Raw genomic sequence first — 14,409 nt, 5'->3', positions numbered from 1 at the left:
GAGGGCGACGTCACACCCGAGGTCGTGATGGTAGCGGCGCGCGCGTTGGTGGCGCCACCTGCGCGCCCCCACCAAAGAGGCCAGAAGCCAGTGAAGAAGGGAAGAAGCAGAAGGCCAGAGAAGCAGACCGCAGCCGCCAACAACGCCGTCTAGATCGAAAGTGTGGCAAGGGGTGCCACTGGTATGGGAACCTGCGAAGCTAGAATCGCAGTCGGCGATGGCCAAAGGCCTTGCCGCACTTTAGAGTGGTAGAGTGCTCCCAGATTTTTTTTTTTTGAAGCCGGCTCCCCACTGCTCCTCCTCTGCGGCCGCCGCCATAGCCCGCTGGCGCATGCGAAGCAAGCATTGCAGCAGACGACGCTGCTGCGCCCAGCGCTACTATTGGCTGCGCTGTCGGCCAAAGACTCCCAGTAGTCCTTGCGAAAGTGCGTGACTTCCGGCACACTTTTTGGCGTGCAGCTCGGATAGCGAGGTCCTTTCCCGAGTTTTCCTTCATCCGTGTCTATTCTTTACCTCACAAGTTGTTTGCAGCACTGTGGAAGATAGAGCTCTCTCGTCCAATCAGGGCCAAGAAAGACAAAAAGAGTCCGTCAAATATTTGAGCAGTGTTGTGACTATATTTAAAACAATTATTGCAGTAACTGAAAATGTAGTTCAAGAAGGTGTCTTGATAATACAGAGAGCGTTTCGTTCGCTGGTCGAATTAGCTGAGAAAGTCTGCACGAACACAGCATTGCGGAGGCCGGCTGCGAATTGGTGCGCTGCCATTCGCAAACATGGCGTCCGCCGAGTCGCCTGAGTCTCCTGCGCGCAGCAGCTGGACGCTGGCGCTGCTCTTTTCTTCCCAGAGATGGAGCCACAAGTTGCCGATGTGAGAGGGAGACGGGAAGCCACTTGCATTCATTTCCCATCAGTGTGCACATTGCTCGTCTAACAAGAAAACTCTACAAAAGCTAAAACGTATGCACAGCTTACACCCCTTCGACAGTTTCTCGCTGGATTGCCCGAGTTAACCGAGCTTAACCGGCCACATTTTCTTCGTACTTCAGGTGTTCCCTTAACCTTGCGGCGTTGGGTGTTTTGTTTGGGAAAGGTTTATTTTTGCAGTGTTTTCTATACTTCGGTGGCCCAAACAAAGTGATAATGTAGTTTGGAGCCTGTAGCGCAAGTATTTATTGATTTAGCTCGAGGAATCAAATGCGTATACTCTAGGGTTCAATGGTGGTAGGATACGGTAGTTGATCTCTTAATTCTCCGAGGCCTTAGGAAGGCAAAGAAACTGAAAATAAGTGCCAATGAAGAGTGTGGAGATCTTGAACAATTTCTGGATTTCGTTCGATACAGATGCACGTGAAATCTGTCGCAAATAATGGGACTTCTTGGAGTGCACTGATCAAGCTCGCACCGCTTCTCTCTGTCGTCATCATGGGCAGGCGACTCTCTCAGCCTGTCGAATCTTGCGTAAATAATAGGTGTCTGTTTTTTGTTCTGCTGCGCTTCTGAGGCTGCAGTGGAGACGAAGAAGGCCTGTCGCGATTTGGTGCCAGAGATTTGCTGTGAGGTTCTGAAAGCGCCTCATTTACGTTTAGCGTCAAGTCAAGAAGGTCGAGCAACTTGCTTCCGCATCGCGTTTGTTCTCCAGCCATTGCGTTCACAGCGGCCAAAAGGCTGCCACGGCCATTTTCTCCTGACATGAGCAACCACTGAGCCCTGGTGCGCAACTACTAGGCGATGGCGCAGAGCATCCGCATCGCGTGCAGGAGGACCGGGGCTTGAGTCCCGGCGCCGCACAATTGTCCACCGGTTGAAAAAAAAAAATGAGCCAACGCAGAGGCAGCGATCGATTATCGAGCGTTAAGACACCTAACGTAGGTTGCCGGTTCGAAAACCTATCGCGAGCTATAACTCTAACTTAGTAAGTTTAACCGCACGAAACGCGAAATCGTATACCACCACCTCGATCTCTCCGCGACATTCGTAAAGACGTAGAATTGGGGGTACATAGGCCGCCGGTTCGAATCTCTCGCGCGAGCTAGGCTCTAACGTAACCAGTAAGTTTATGCTGCACGAAACGCTGAATTGTATGACACCATTCAGAACATTCTGCGGCAATCGGTTGGCCCACAACTTTTGCACAAATATCGGCTAAGTGGCCCGATTTTGACGCCTGCCCGAGGGATATACCTGTATATACCGGATCTACACGCTTTAGTTACGAGCTGTGGTGCCTAGGCATCACGATGCCGCCTGTTATTATTTTATTCCATTATGCAACCCCCTAGGTTACCACGGCAACCACTGGGTTATGATTTGCATTCTAACGCATAACGCTAAGATCCGAAACGCGAGAAGTAGAGCTTAACGCTCTTGTACAATGTCGTTGCTATGGGGGCCGCCATCTTGGATTCTATCCGTGGAGTCAGGATATGTGACTATGTGAGATGGACTATGAACAATCACTTCAACGGCAACCTCTGCGACTAGCTCAGAGAAACTGGTCTTTACTCCTTCTTCTTTCTATCTCCTGCTTTCCATTCCCCCTTTCTCAACTTATGCCTGGTGGCACACTTGTCTAATTAAAAAAAAAACAACTCGGAGGCTCGAAATGCGAGTAGAGTTAACGGTGCGCATGGAATTGCATAACCAGGGTCGGGCACCGTATGATCTCGGTGAGTAGAACCGAAACCGCACACCCTCAACACAACCGGATTTGGCCGCCCTGGTGTAGTGCTTGGCCACAACCTCCAATAAGAACGCATCAGGTAAATAATGGACATGCCGAAAACATTCTATTACAGACAGCCTTTGCTCCAGGAAGTCAAGATTCTGGGTCTTTGGACTAAACCTTCATCGCAGATGACAGCTGTGAAGGCGCTTTTGAAATTCTTAACTCAGGATTGAGTTGTAAACTTTCAAAGTCTGCCCTGTGTAGCATGTTAGTTACGGACCACGGACACGTGAAGAAGTGATCTCTGCCTCCAGCCCCCTTCCGCCGTGTAGGGTAGCATAGTGGGTGTAGCCTAGTTCACCTCCCTGTCTTTCCGTTCATCATTCTTTCTCTCTCTTTCGCATTGCTCAGCTCTAAGTTTTATGCCCTACAACATATAAAAATTAAAGCGTGTATAAACCAGTGTCTGAGCAAATGTAGTCGCCAAAAGCGCATCCTCACGGTGCGCCTCACTCTTCGTCTTTGTGGCGTCGAGCCTCGGGATAACTCGAGATTGTTCATCTCGATGATAGTAAGGATGTCAGCAGAAACATTCACAAAGACGGAAGCAGTTTTTGTTTCATTTTCGTGGCTCCAACGCTGGTTTTCTGTTTTGGCGTCCAAGGATTCCTCCAGGGCCGGAAGGGTTGATGAAGCAAAATATTCGTGATGACGACGAACAAATTTTCGTTTTTTCTCCTGCGAATAATATTTCCCATTGAAGAGTTCCCATTTTTTTTCTGTAGTAAATGTGGCACCGCTGCGCGCTAAAAACTCGCGTACAATTTACCATGACTTGTTTGTTAGCAAGAGTAGTTTATCCACCAGTAATTAACGCACAGATCGGCATGTTTAGAGCTGTAGTTCTAATATGAAATATTATCACCGTAACAAAAAGCGATAGCGTGGAAGTGATTGGGCCATAAGAAGAAAGCGTAAATACAAATATAATTCTGAAACTGTGTTGAGCAGAAACTAATATAATACTAAACAAGAAACAAGTGAAAGCAGGGCAAAGGCGCGCAGCGCGCATATGCAGCTTCCTGACGTATGCAAGTGAAACTGGGCTTTTTTGTCTAGTCACTGTCATGTTTGAATAACTAATCTGCTTGTGACCTATTCAAGTGAATTCGTTGCTTGCCACACACTGCTCAATTCGTCTCTGTGTAATGAGCAAACTCTCCACAAACAGAAGGTTGGGCAGGCAAGATAACCGCTGGTCCTTAAGGGTAACGGAATGGATCCCAAGAGAAGGCAAGCGTAGCAGGGAGCCGCGGAAAGTTAGGTGGACGGATGAGATTAAGAAGTCTGCGGGCATACGGTGGACGCAGCTGGGAAAAGAAAGGCTTAATTGGAGAGACATGGGAGAGGCCTTTGTCCTGCAGTGGGTGTAGTCAGGCTTATGATATGATAATGATGATGATGACAGAATATAGATGAGCCCGAAAGGAGGAGGGCTGTAGAAATCGAGAAGGAGCGAGCCAGCGTCCGATGACGTATCCGCGTGATAACGGCAGCGATGGAGGAAGCGTTGAACCGTCGCGGAAGCCAGAACAAGAAACCTTTTAGAGTCGTTTGTGAATGGCTTTGAGTTGACGGTGGCTTGTTATGGTTACAAACGTTTCAAACTCATTAAAGGGAAACTGCAGAGGTCCTAGATCTAATTCGACGAACTTAAAGGGGTCGAAAGTGTTAAGCTTGCCGGCATAGCATGGGAAGCCCTTTTGTGCTAACATTTGAAATGGAGACGTAATCACCGACTGAAATCGCGACGCCCTTCAAGCTTCTCCACAGCGCACAGCGCCAAGTTGGAGTGGGGGGGGGGGGGGGGGGGGCGCTCATGATGACTTCAGCCACGTTACCAGTACACTGCCAACGCATAGACTCTCGCTTTGAAGGCAGAGCACCAACGCTACCGAATGCAATGCCCGCCGAGCTCTGTTTGGCAGCATCCCACGATGCACGCGGGGTATGGTTGACGGCAGTGGAAATTTGAAATCTTACCGTCCGTGACGTCACACCGAAGTTCTCCGCACTCCTCTGACGCTTTGGGGAGAAGACTCAAAGTTAACCGCCGATTACTTCATTATTTTGAATGCTAGCGCAAAATAAAACAAAAAACTGGCATGATTTATTTACAACCTATTAGATTTAAATAGTTTAGTATCGTTGAATTCTCAAGTAGCCGCTACGACAAGTAATGATTGCAACAAGGTAACCAAGTAACGGCTCCGACAAGGTAATGACAGCCTCGAAGCAGAAGGCGCTTCTTTAGTGGACGAGACGGTGAGCCCTCTCGGTCTGAACCCGCCGTGCATCTAACGTAGTGGAGCCTTGCCTCAGCTGCGGCGCTTCATCCAACGATCCCGTTGTCTCTGCGTGGTCTTGACTTTTGCACTTAGCCAGTTCTTTCTTGTGAGCGATTGTAACCTGTGCTCAATACCGAGCAAGCTGCTCCGTAAATCTCGAGAATACTGACCTTTTCGGTTAAAACATTATGAAAAAAAAATGTATTCTGCGTGCGTTTAAACTTTTTCTTTTAAGTTTACACTGAAAACTCCAACCCGGTAATTAAATCTAATTGTTGATCCGCCACGGTGGCACAGCAGAGTTTGCGTTCGGCACCTGATCACAAGGTCGCGTGTTCCATTCCGCATTTCGATGGAGGCGAAATGCAAAAACGCCAATGCGCTGCGCGATGTTATCGAACCCCATGTGTTCTCGATTAATCCGAAGTCCCCGACTACGGAGTCCCTCATAGCCCACGCGTCGCGTCGGGACGTTAAACAGCAGAATTAAAAAAAAAAACTTATTGTCGCTTAACGCTATCTAAGTTTAAATATTTCATACAGTTTTCTTTTATTGTCTGTTCTAGTTATGTGTTTTTGTTTATTAATTTTGCTGCTTTAGCAGTATAGTCTCTTTTCGGCGAAAAAACCGTGGTCTGCGCATCTGCATAGAGCCTCCAGCCGATCAGTGAGGATCGCGGCACCCACCAGCCCCTGAAGGTACCGCCTCGGGAGACCTCTCCCGTGCTTGCTGTTCTCCGTAAGGTCTCCACACGCATCCACCAAACGAGCAGCTCCACCCGGCAGAAACCCACGCAGCCGCGGGTCAAAAAGGCGACAGCGAAATCAAATTCAACCGCGAATTTGGAACGCGTTCAGTGCAAATATGAAATGCAGTGTCGGAAGAAAAACATTCGGTTATGCTTTATCACCGCTCGACTTTCCAGAAGCGCTCCAGATAGACGAGGAGGTCACCGCGCTTTCATTTAGATGCGTGGCTCTCCAGCTTGCCGCAAACGCCGAAAGGCAAGAGGAGGGAGCCATGCAATCGCGAATGTTAAAACCCCCTTTTCCACCCGACAGCACAACCAATAGTGTCAATCCAGATTCGTCGCATCAAATCGTATAGGTCCCCTGTGGATATTTTTGGTGGGCCTTTGAATTGTGCTTCCAGCTTCTTTTTCTTCCCTCTGTTTTACCACGTACCACGTCCTCAGTACCACGTTCGCTTGTCTGTTTATCGTAAACTTCGGAGCGGCGTTGATAAGCTGAATAATCACTTAATATACCGCTATGATGTATTCCGCTTTTGTCGCAGTTTCTACGCGTTTTCAAGAGCGTTCGCACTTCTCTGCCACTTTTGTACTGCAAACTGAGGGTTTGAAAGCACACGTCAAGTTGTCTAGAGCAGATTTTAGTCCTGAAAACCCTTTTGCTTGTTCTGCTATGTGCTGTGCTATGTGTCGTCATGCGCTGTGTGCTGTCACACTAGCGCACTATCTGAAGCCTCTAAATGATGCAAGCCGCTGCGGTAGCTCAGTGTTTATTCTGCTCGGCTACTGACCCGAGGCCCTGTCAGGTGTTGTTACGCCTTTAGCTCCACCCCCCCCCCCCCCCGTCTTGTTCTGAGAAACAAATAAAGGAAAGAAAGAGAATAAAAAAGGGGGTTCGATCCCGGCCGTGGCGGTCGCATTTCGATGGAGGCTAAATTCTAGAGGCCCGTGTACTGTGCTATGTCAGTGCACGTTAAAAGAACCCCAGGTGGTCGAAATTTCCAGAGCCATTCACTACGGCGTCCCTCATAAACCCTGAACCCTGCAGATGATAGAAAAGCAGGCGGAATTTAAGTTCACTCCCTGCGCGAAAGAGGTTGATGTAGGTTCATCGCGCAGGCGGTGGGATGCTCTGATCAGCACCGGGGTCTTTTCCAGAAGCGGCCGCGCGGCAGCAGCTGCTGTATTCCTGCTGGCGCTGGCTGCGTCGGCCGAGTGGCCGACCCTGGACTGCGGCCAGTTCGGCGAGCTGGGCTCCAGCGCGTGCAACTGCACTGTGCACGACCGCACTCCTACCAACCAGTCGCGGAACCAGGTATGGATCACCTGCTCCAATGTGTCCAGCCTCGAGGAACTGAACCGCATTCTGGCTCCGGCCCGCCGCCACCGCTTCGACAAGTTCCAGCTCGGCGTCTCCACGGTACGCGCGCTTTGCAGTGTCCGCTGCATTCCGCGCCACGTTGTATTTGCTGCAAGCGCGCCACGTCATTTGTTCTTGAACTCTGTACTGGGGTATCCTTTGTGCTGAGGAGGACTGTCCCCTGAGACACCGCTAGGTCGCCGCCACTATCGTCCTTATCTTCAGCTAAGTTTCGTGCTCTGAAGGACAAAAACTTCTCCCATATATAATTCAACTAAAATAACATAAAACTAAGGGAGATAGCGGCGAATACCTCTCAAAACAGGCCCTCCAATCAACAGCGTCGACCGGTTGTCGTGACGTTGCGGTTAATCCCATTTCACGGAGGCACGTACCAGTCTCCTCAATTCACGCTATGCGCTCAACCTCAACGTCTCGACAACCGGTCGACCCCATTCGATAGAGAATCTCCTTTGTGGGAAGGGGCATTCGCAGCTGCAATCTTGAGTTGCATTCGACTGTAGACGTCTCCTTCGCGGACCGCGTCTGCACTAGCCTAGCGAATTTGTTATCTCATCTCACGCCTGGCACTCCGCTGCTTATGCCTTTACCTGAAATCCACTCGAAGGGGCCACGACTTGTCTTCTCTGCCCATAATGTGCCCTAACCAAGTACAGCCAATGTCGAAAATATAAGGTCACCGCGGTTTTACAATATGACGAACTAGTGTTGGCACGTTTTGCATCTCCACCGTTCAGAGTCTAGACTGAGTGTGAGATTGGCTCTTGCTCTCACTCCTCCGAAGTTGAGGACTTCTAGGAGGGCTACAACAGCGCCACTACACGGCTTAGAAGCAAAGCCTATAGACTGCACATTTTTGGCAATGGTTGCGCTGGATCGTTAACTCTCAGGGGGGCCCAGGAAAACGTGTGGCTCAGTTTCGTAGAGCGCCTGTGCGCCCGATACGACTGCGCATCGAAGCAGAATGGCGCAGGCGCAGAAAGCCCTGGAGGTATTGCTTTGCGTAGTCTGCCAGTTCGCTTCGATGCGCGGCCGCGCTGGACGCAGTGTCGCTCCGAAGAGCGCAGCCACGCGTTTGCGTGCGCGCCCTAAAAGCGGACGATCGTGTACATCTCCCACGGTTGATTTAAGTCATGACGTCACGTTTGCTGTCAAGCACGACGCTGTACTTGAGCATGCAACCCCAACATCAAGACAGCCCCACCACAGGCTGACAATCTGCGATCATGCGAACCTCGAAGAGTTCCGAGAGAGCCGGCGCCCGGAGTCGGGCAAGCGCACACGGCTAGAGAAGATGACGGTTCCTTACTTTTCAAGGCGTTTCGCTCTAATGTGGGTTCTTGAGGCTTGTGAATTGCCTCGCGTAGTCGAAAGTTGCTCCGTGCAGACGTCGCTGGTGCACACACGCCATCTTCGTACCGAGCGACTCAAACAAGGGTTAGCGGCGCCAGAGACTGGGTCCTCACTGGGAGGTCGCCAGCCTCTCGTGCTGTACAGCGGCGGCCCAAATTCGTGTGCGCAGCTGGGCCACCTGCCGAGCAACCTGTTCCTGGACACACCCGTGAGCGAGGTGCACCTGTGGGACACGGCGCTGGCCAGCTTCGTGCAGGGAGAGAGCGACGACGCGCTCCTCGGCCTGCAGAGGACTCTGCGCTCGCTGGCCCTGCGCCGATGCAGCCTCGACAGCTCGCAGCCCTTCCACAGGCACGCACCACTCTCCTCTCTGCCTCCAGCGTAAAAGTCCAGTCCTGCACTGCGGATGAAACTGCCTTTCTCAACTGTGTTTGCATGAAACGAGATCCACTTTTTGTCTGTGCGCAAACTGCCGACTAGGGTCTGAATTCAGTATGGTGTGCTTATTGTTGACAGTTTGACCCAATACAACACTTGAGTTATATTTTTTATCTACATAATAATGAAGAGCCGTTTACACCGAAAAGCTGTTATTGGGGCCTCATCCGCGATGGCCTCCAGCAGACATCAATCATAGCCACAACGCCGCCCGAGTGCTTTGCACGCGGTCGCGGCCGCTTCGTCTTCGCTCGGCTCAGAGCGGGGCACTCAGAATTCTCAGCGAAGGAACATATTACCGAGCGCAACAGCAGCATGTGGCTCGTTCGCCATGGCAGGAGAGGGACCATCGGATCAGCCGCAGCTGATCAGTAACAGAGATTCGCCATGCTCGTGAGAAGAAGCATGGGCAACGGCAAAATCCAGCTGTATGTGAGGCGGTGAATCCGAAAATTGCTGCCAGAAGAACGCAGCACATGTTGGGGAGTATCGCAAGCCTAAGAGGGAAGCATCCGGATTAGCTGCCCCCTTCGCCGTACCCGGACCGTCGACGGATACTGCCGCCTGCTAAACGTGTGCTAACGTGTGAACAGCATGCCTACAAAGTCGACCAGCAAAGGGAATGCCGCCGCAGGACAGCTTTTCGCGAGCTTAGCCGTTGTAGCTTTAGGCCCCGAGGGGGAACACGGAGGCAAACGTAAACGAACTTTGGCGAAACATTCACGTCATCCCCTGGTGCTGCGCTGCCGGAAGAGCAGCGCATGCGTCAACAACAGCGCTTCTAAAATAAGCTAGGCAGATTACTGCGCATGCGCGGGCCGCGCAGCTCGCCGCAACAACCATGTAAGGCCCAATAAATTTTGACGAAAATCTGTCAAGAACAAAAAAAACATGAAACAACGGTTACAAGAAACTAGGCAGTGCTAGGAAAGCGATGTGGTCATGCGACGTCAGCTACGCATTGCAACAACGGCATTTTATATTTGCAGAAGGGCACTGTTCAGAACACCATTACACTGGTTACTATTACGTCCGGAACTACTATGCAACGAACGAAGAACTTGGCAGCAGCGAGAAAGAAACATAAAAACTTGAAAGAAGTTAGGACGGCGCTAAAACGACAAAGACAAAGAGGCACGAACACAACAGGACGGGCGCCAACTTGCAACTGAAGTTTATTGCACCAAACCCCTACATTTTATGCATCAACTGAGCCGTATCACAACAAGCTTATCACACAACAAAACGCAATTTCTTCAATAGTCAGAACATCGGAAGTAGGCGCTACTTTTACAGACCAGAGACGCCTTCTGCACTATCCACTTGATAACAGCATTATTCTTACTTTATAAGTCCCCAGATTAAATGATTGCGCAACCCACATGAAAGCAATTGATCATCCAAATGATACACACACGCTTGGGCAAGGCAACCAGCGCGCAAACTCAACAATCGTGATTTAAAACAAAGAGTGAAAATGAAAGAATGACCAACAACAAACGCGGAAAATTTGGTGGACATGAAAACTTAAACCTTCGGGGGAACCTCCCAGCGTCAATGTACTATAATTATCGTCAAAAATTAAAAACCTTTGAGAAAACCTCCCAGCGTCAAAGTGCTACAATATTGGTTTCTACACAAACGTCTTTTCGGTCGATAAAACACATCGATGAAAAACAATGTATGCAGAAAACTTGCAAACGTTGAAACCTAAAGACAGCCTTCGAGAAACGCCACCTCAGCGTCACTAATTGAAATGGACGGCCTACTAACGCATGCGCTTCCCGCTTTCTTAATAAAAAATGCCTCCACAACTTCTCGCTCAAATCTGTCTTTACCGCTCTTCAAAAAAGTTGTTTTGCTCAGATCCGGACTACACCCCTTGCACGTCTTGCAGTGATCTGCAAGGAAACTTCCATGATGTTGGCGCACATTCCGCAAGTGTTCACTGGCACGTTCATTAAAACAGCGACCGGTTTGCCCTATGTAAACTAAACCGCAGCTTAGAGGAATCTGATATACAACTTGTGATCTGCATTTCGTGAACAGTTTTTGAGGTTTAATAGGGCAACCCGGTCGTTTCTTATCCGGTTTTGACATTGTGCAAATCTTTGACAACTTTGATGGGGCCGAGAACACAACCTGCACCTGATGTTTGCTTGCGACTTTTTTTATACCATGGGACACCTTATGCATGTACGGAATCACAGGGACCAATTTTTTTGCTTCCGGAAGTTTCTCATCACAAGGCCGCTTGAATTTCTGGATTAACATTTCAGAAACAGCCAAAATCAAATGGGGCGGGTAACCCGCTTCGTGCAACCTCTGAATTTGGGCGCGAAAGCTCATAGACATCGTGTGATGGCACGGCTTTCTTAAGGCATTCTGAAGGGAATTAGCGATTATTGCTCTTTTTACAAGTTTAGAATGAGCACTATCAAACGGTAACAGCCCTTTCTTAGATCTGGGATTGTACGCCCAGCATAGGTGATCCTCCATAAAAACCAATGTAACGTCTAAAAACTGCAGCTCGCGATTCACTGGTAACTCCCACGTGAACTTGAGGCCCTGGCTGTTACTGGTGAAGACTTCACCAGTAACAGCCAGGGCCTCAAGTTCACGTGGGAGTTACCAGTGAATCGCGAGCTGCAGTTTTTAGACGTTAGATTGGTTTTTATGGAGGATCACCTATGCTGGGCGTACAATCCCAGATCTAAGAAAGGGCTGTTACCGTTTGATAGTGCTCATTCTAAACTTGTAAAAAGAGCAATAATCGCTAATTCCCTTCAGAATGCCTTAAGAAAGTCGTGCCATCACACGATGTCTATGAGCTTTCGCGCCCAAATTCAGAGGTTGCACGAAGCGGGTTACCCGCCCCATTTGATTTTGGCTGTTTCTGAAATGTTAATCCAGAAATTCAAGCGGCCTTGTGATGAGAAACTTCCGGAAGCAAAAAAATTGGTCCCTGTGATTCCGTACATGCATAAGGTGTCCCATGGTATAAAAAAAGTCGCAAGCAAACATCAGGTGCAGGTTGTGTTCTCGGCCCCATCAAAGTTGTCAAAGATTTGCACAATGTCAAAACCGGATAAGAAACGACCGGGTTGCCCTATTAAACATCAAAAACTGTTCACGAAATGCAGATCACAAGTTGTATATCAGATTCCTCTAAGCTGCGGTTTAGTTTACATAGGGCAAACCGGTCGCTGTTTTAATGAACGTGCCAGTGAACACTTGCGGAATGTGCGCCAACATCATGGAAGTTTCCTTGCAGATCACTGCAAGACGTGCAAGGGGTGTAGTCCGGATCTGAGCAAAACAACTTTTTTGAAGAGCGGTAAAGACAGATTTGAGCGAGAAGTTGTGGAGGCATTTTTTATTAAGAAAGCGGGAAGCGCATGCGTTAGTAGGCCGTCCATTTCAATTAGTGACGCTGAGGTGGCGTTTCTCGAAGGCTGTCTTTAGGTTTCAACGTTTGCAAGTTTTCTGCATACATTGTTTTTCATCGATGTGTTTTATCGACCGAAAAGACGTTTGTGTAGAAACCAATATTGTAGCACTTTGACGCTGGGAGGTTTTCTCAAAGGTTTTTAATTTTTGACGATAATTATAGTACATTGACGCTGGGAGGTTCCCCCGAAGGTTTAAGTTTTCATGTCCACCAAATTTTCCGCGTTTGTTGTTGGTCATTCTTTCATTTTCTCTTTGTGTTAAATCACGATTGTTGAGTTTGCGCGCTGGTTGCCTTGCCCAAGAGTGTGTGTATCATTTGGATGATCAATTGCTTTCATGTGGGTTGCGCAATCATTTAATCTGGGGACTTATAAAGTAAGAATAATGCTGTTATCAAGTGGATAGTGCAGAAGGCGTCTCTGGTCTGTAAAAGTAGCGCCTACTTCCGATGTTCTGACTATTGAAGAAATTGCGTTTTGTTGTGTGATAAGCTTGTTGTGATACGGCTCAGTTGATGCATAAAATGTAGGGGTTTGGTGCAATAAACTTCAGTTGCAAGTTGGCGCCCGTCCTGTTGTGTTCGTGCCTCTTTGTCTTTGTCGTTTTAGCGCCGTCCTAACTTCTTTCAAGATATGAACCAACTAGCCCAAATCAAAGTACTTCTTAAACATAAAAACTCCGAAGGCCATGCGCCTTACGAAGGTCGTGCTAGTGCGCACACCACAGCGTCCCTCGGTATCTCCGGCAGCCCAGCATAACTATACTGGTCGGCCGGTGGTCCGCAGGATTCACACGGACAATGATAATCGCAGGCACACGACTGAGCAATCACAGCGTGAAAAAAAAGTGGCAGAAATAAACATCAAATACATCACCAACAAGCTAACGCAAATTAGAACTAATACCCTTGTCAAGCGCGCAAAATAAAGTGGACTTACGGGGAGCGCGCTTGAGCCCCGCGAGTGCTCTTTACACTACGCGATGCTAGACAGGAAAGCCGAGTGCGATTGTATGGGTACCAAAATGGCGGCTGGCTGAAAACAAAGTTTTTCGAAATAGTGATTTGTAAGCGCATTTTCTTCACAGTTATGCTTGCTTAGAGCAGTAGAGCCCATAAAAGCGAACCTAACTTGATTTTCGGCAACGGCCACATTAAATTTGTGTTATGGGAACAGTGTAGCAAGTGAAGTTCTTACCGCATGCAGAATCCGGAATACAAACAACATGGGGGACTACAGCTCGTTTTGTGATGTGTTGTTTTCCTGGTCGCTGTCGTAAAATAGTTGCACAAATAAAAAAAAGATATGCAACAGGTAAAATCAACTTGTATGCGAATTCTGGTATAACGAACATCATATGCCCCTCAAAAATTCTGCCGTCCAGGCTGTGTACTCAGCCTTCAAATTATGTTCTGTGAATGCACTCCGACCTGAGTGTGCACTTCGAGTGCGCTTATGTTAAGCCGTTTAGCTATGTAAAAGTGCACTTTTAGCAAGTGACACTCTTCGTAAGTGCACTTTATTTTGCGCGCTTGACATGGCTATTACTCATGTACTAGTGAGCTTGCAATAAGTGTGTCAACGACAGCAGCATCGTTGTTAAAAACTGGCTGCAAGTTCGTGCGCAGCAAATCATGAGGTGGAAAGCAAATCATCATAAAAATACACTGTGTGCTTAAGACGCCAATCACCTATCGCTGATAAAAAAGCACAGGAGATGGCACCAGCACTCGCTGTTCGGCCGTGGCGAAGTTCCAGGGTTTGTCCCACATGTTAAAAGCCGTGTTTCGTCCGTGCAAGAAAAGGGTCTGCTACGAATTTTGCAGGCCAAATCTGGAGACAAAATGTCACCGCTGCGAGTAATCCAAGTTTGGCGCGAGCCCTCATAGTACGTCACGTCGCACCCAAAGCATTGCGACACAAGCAGCAGACAAGAAGCTAGGAAATGACTTTACATGTAAAGAACCGACTAGGCGGCCATAACTCATCTGCTGGCGTGTACGAAAGTCGCAAGTTA

The 14,409-nt window shown here is 48.8% G+C and overlaps 1 protein-coding gene across 2 annotated transcripts in view; it reads left to right on the top strand.

Annotated features, from left to right (window-relative positions):
- The window catches only part of LOC144099564 (uncharacterized), a 56,081-nt gene that overhangs the window by 2,897 nt on the left and 38,775 nt on the right, over positions 1 to 14,409 (top strand). For both annotated transcript variants that reach the window (XM_077632978.1, XM_077632979.1), the window contains exons 2-3: positions 6,927 to 7,188; positions 8,672 to 8,853. In XM_077632978.1, the coding sequence (XP_077489104.1) occupies positions 6,927 to 7,188; positions 8,672 to 8,853 (444 nt within the window). The remainder of the gene's footprint in view (positions 1 to 6,926; positions 7,189 to 8,671; positions 8,854 to 14,409) is intronic.

The sequence above is a fragment of the Amblyomma americanum genome, chromosome 7 (genome assembly GCF_052857255.1).
Source record: "Amblyomma americanum isolate KBUSLIRL-KWMA chromosome 7, ASM5285725v1, whole genome shotgun sequence".
Lineage (NCBI taxonomy): Eukaryota > Metazoa > Arthropoda > Arachnida > Ixodida > Ixodidae > Amblyomma > Amblyomma americanum.
This window is presented reverse-complemented; position numbering and strand designations above follow the sequence as displayed.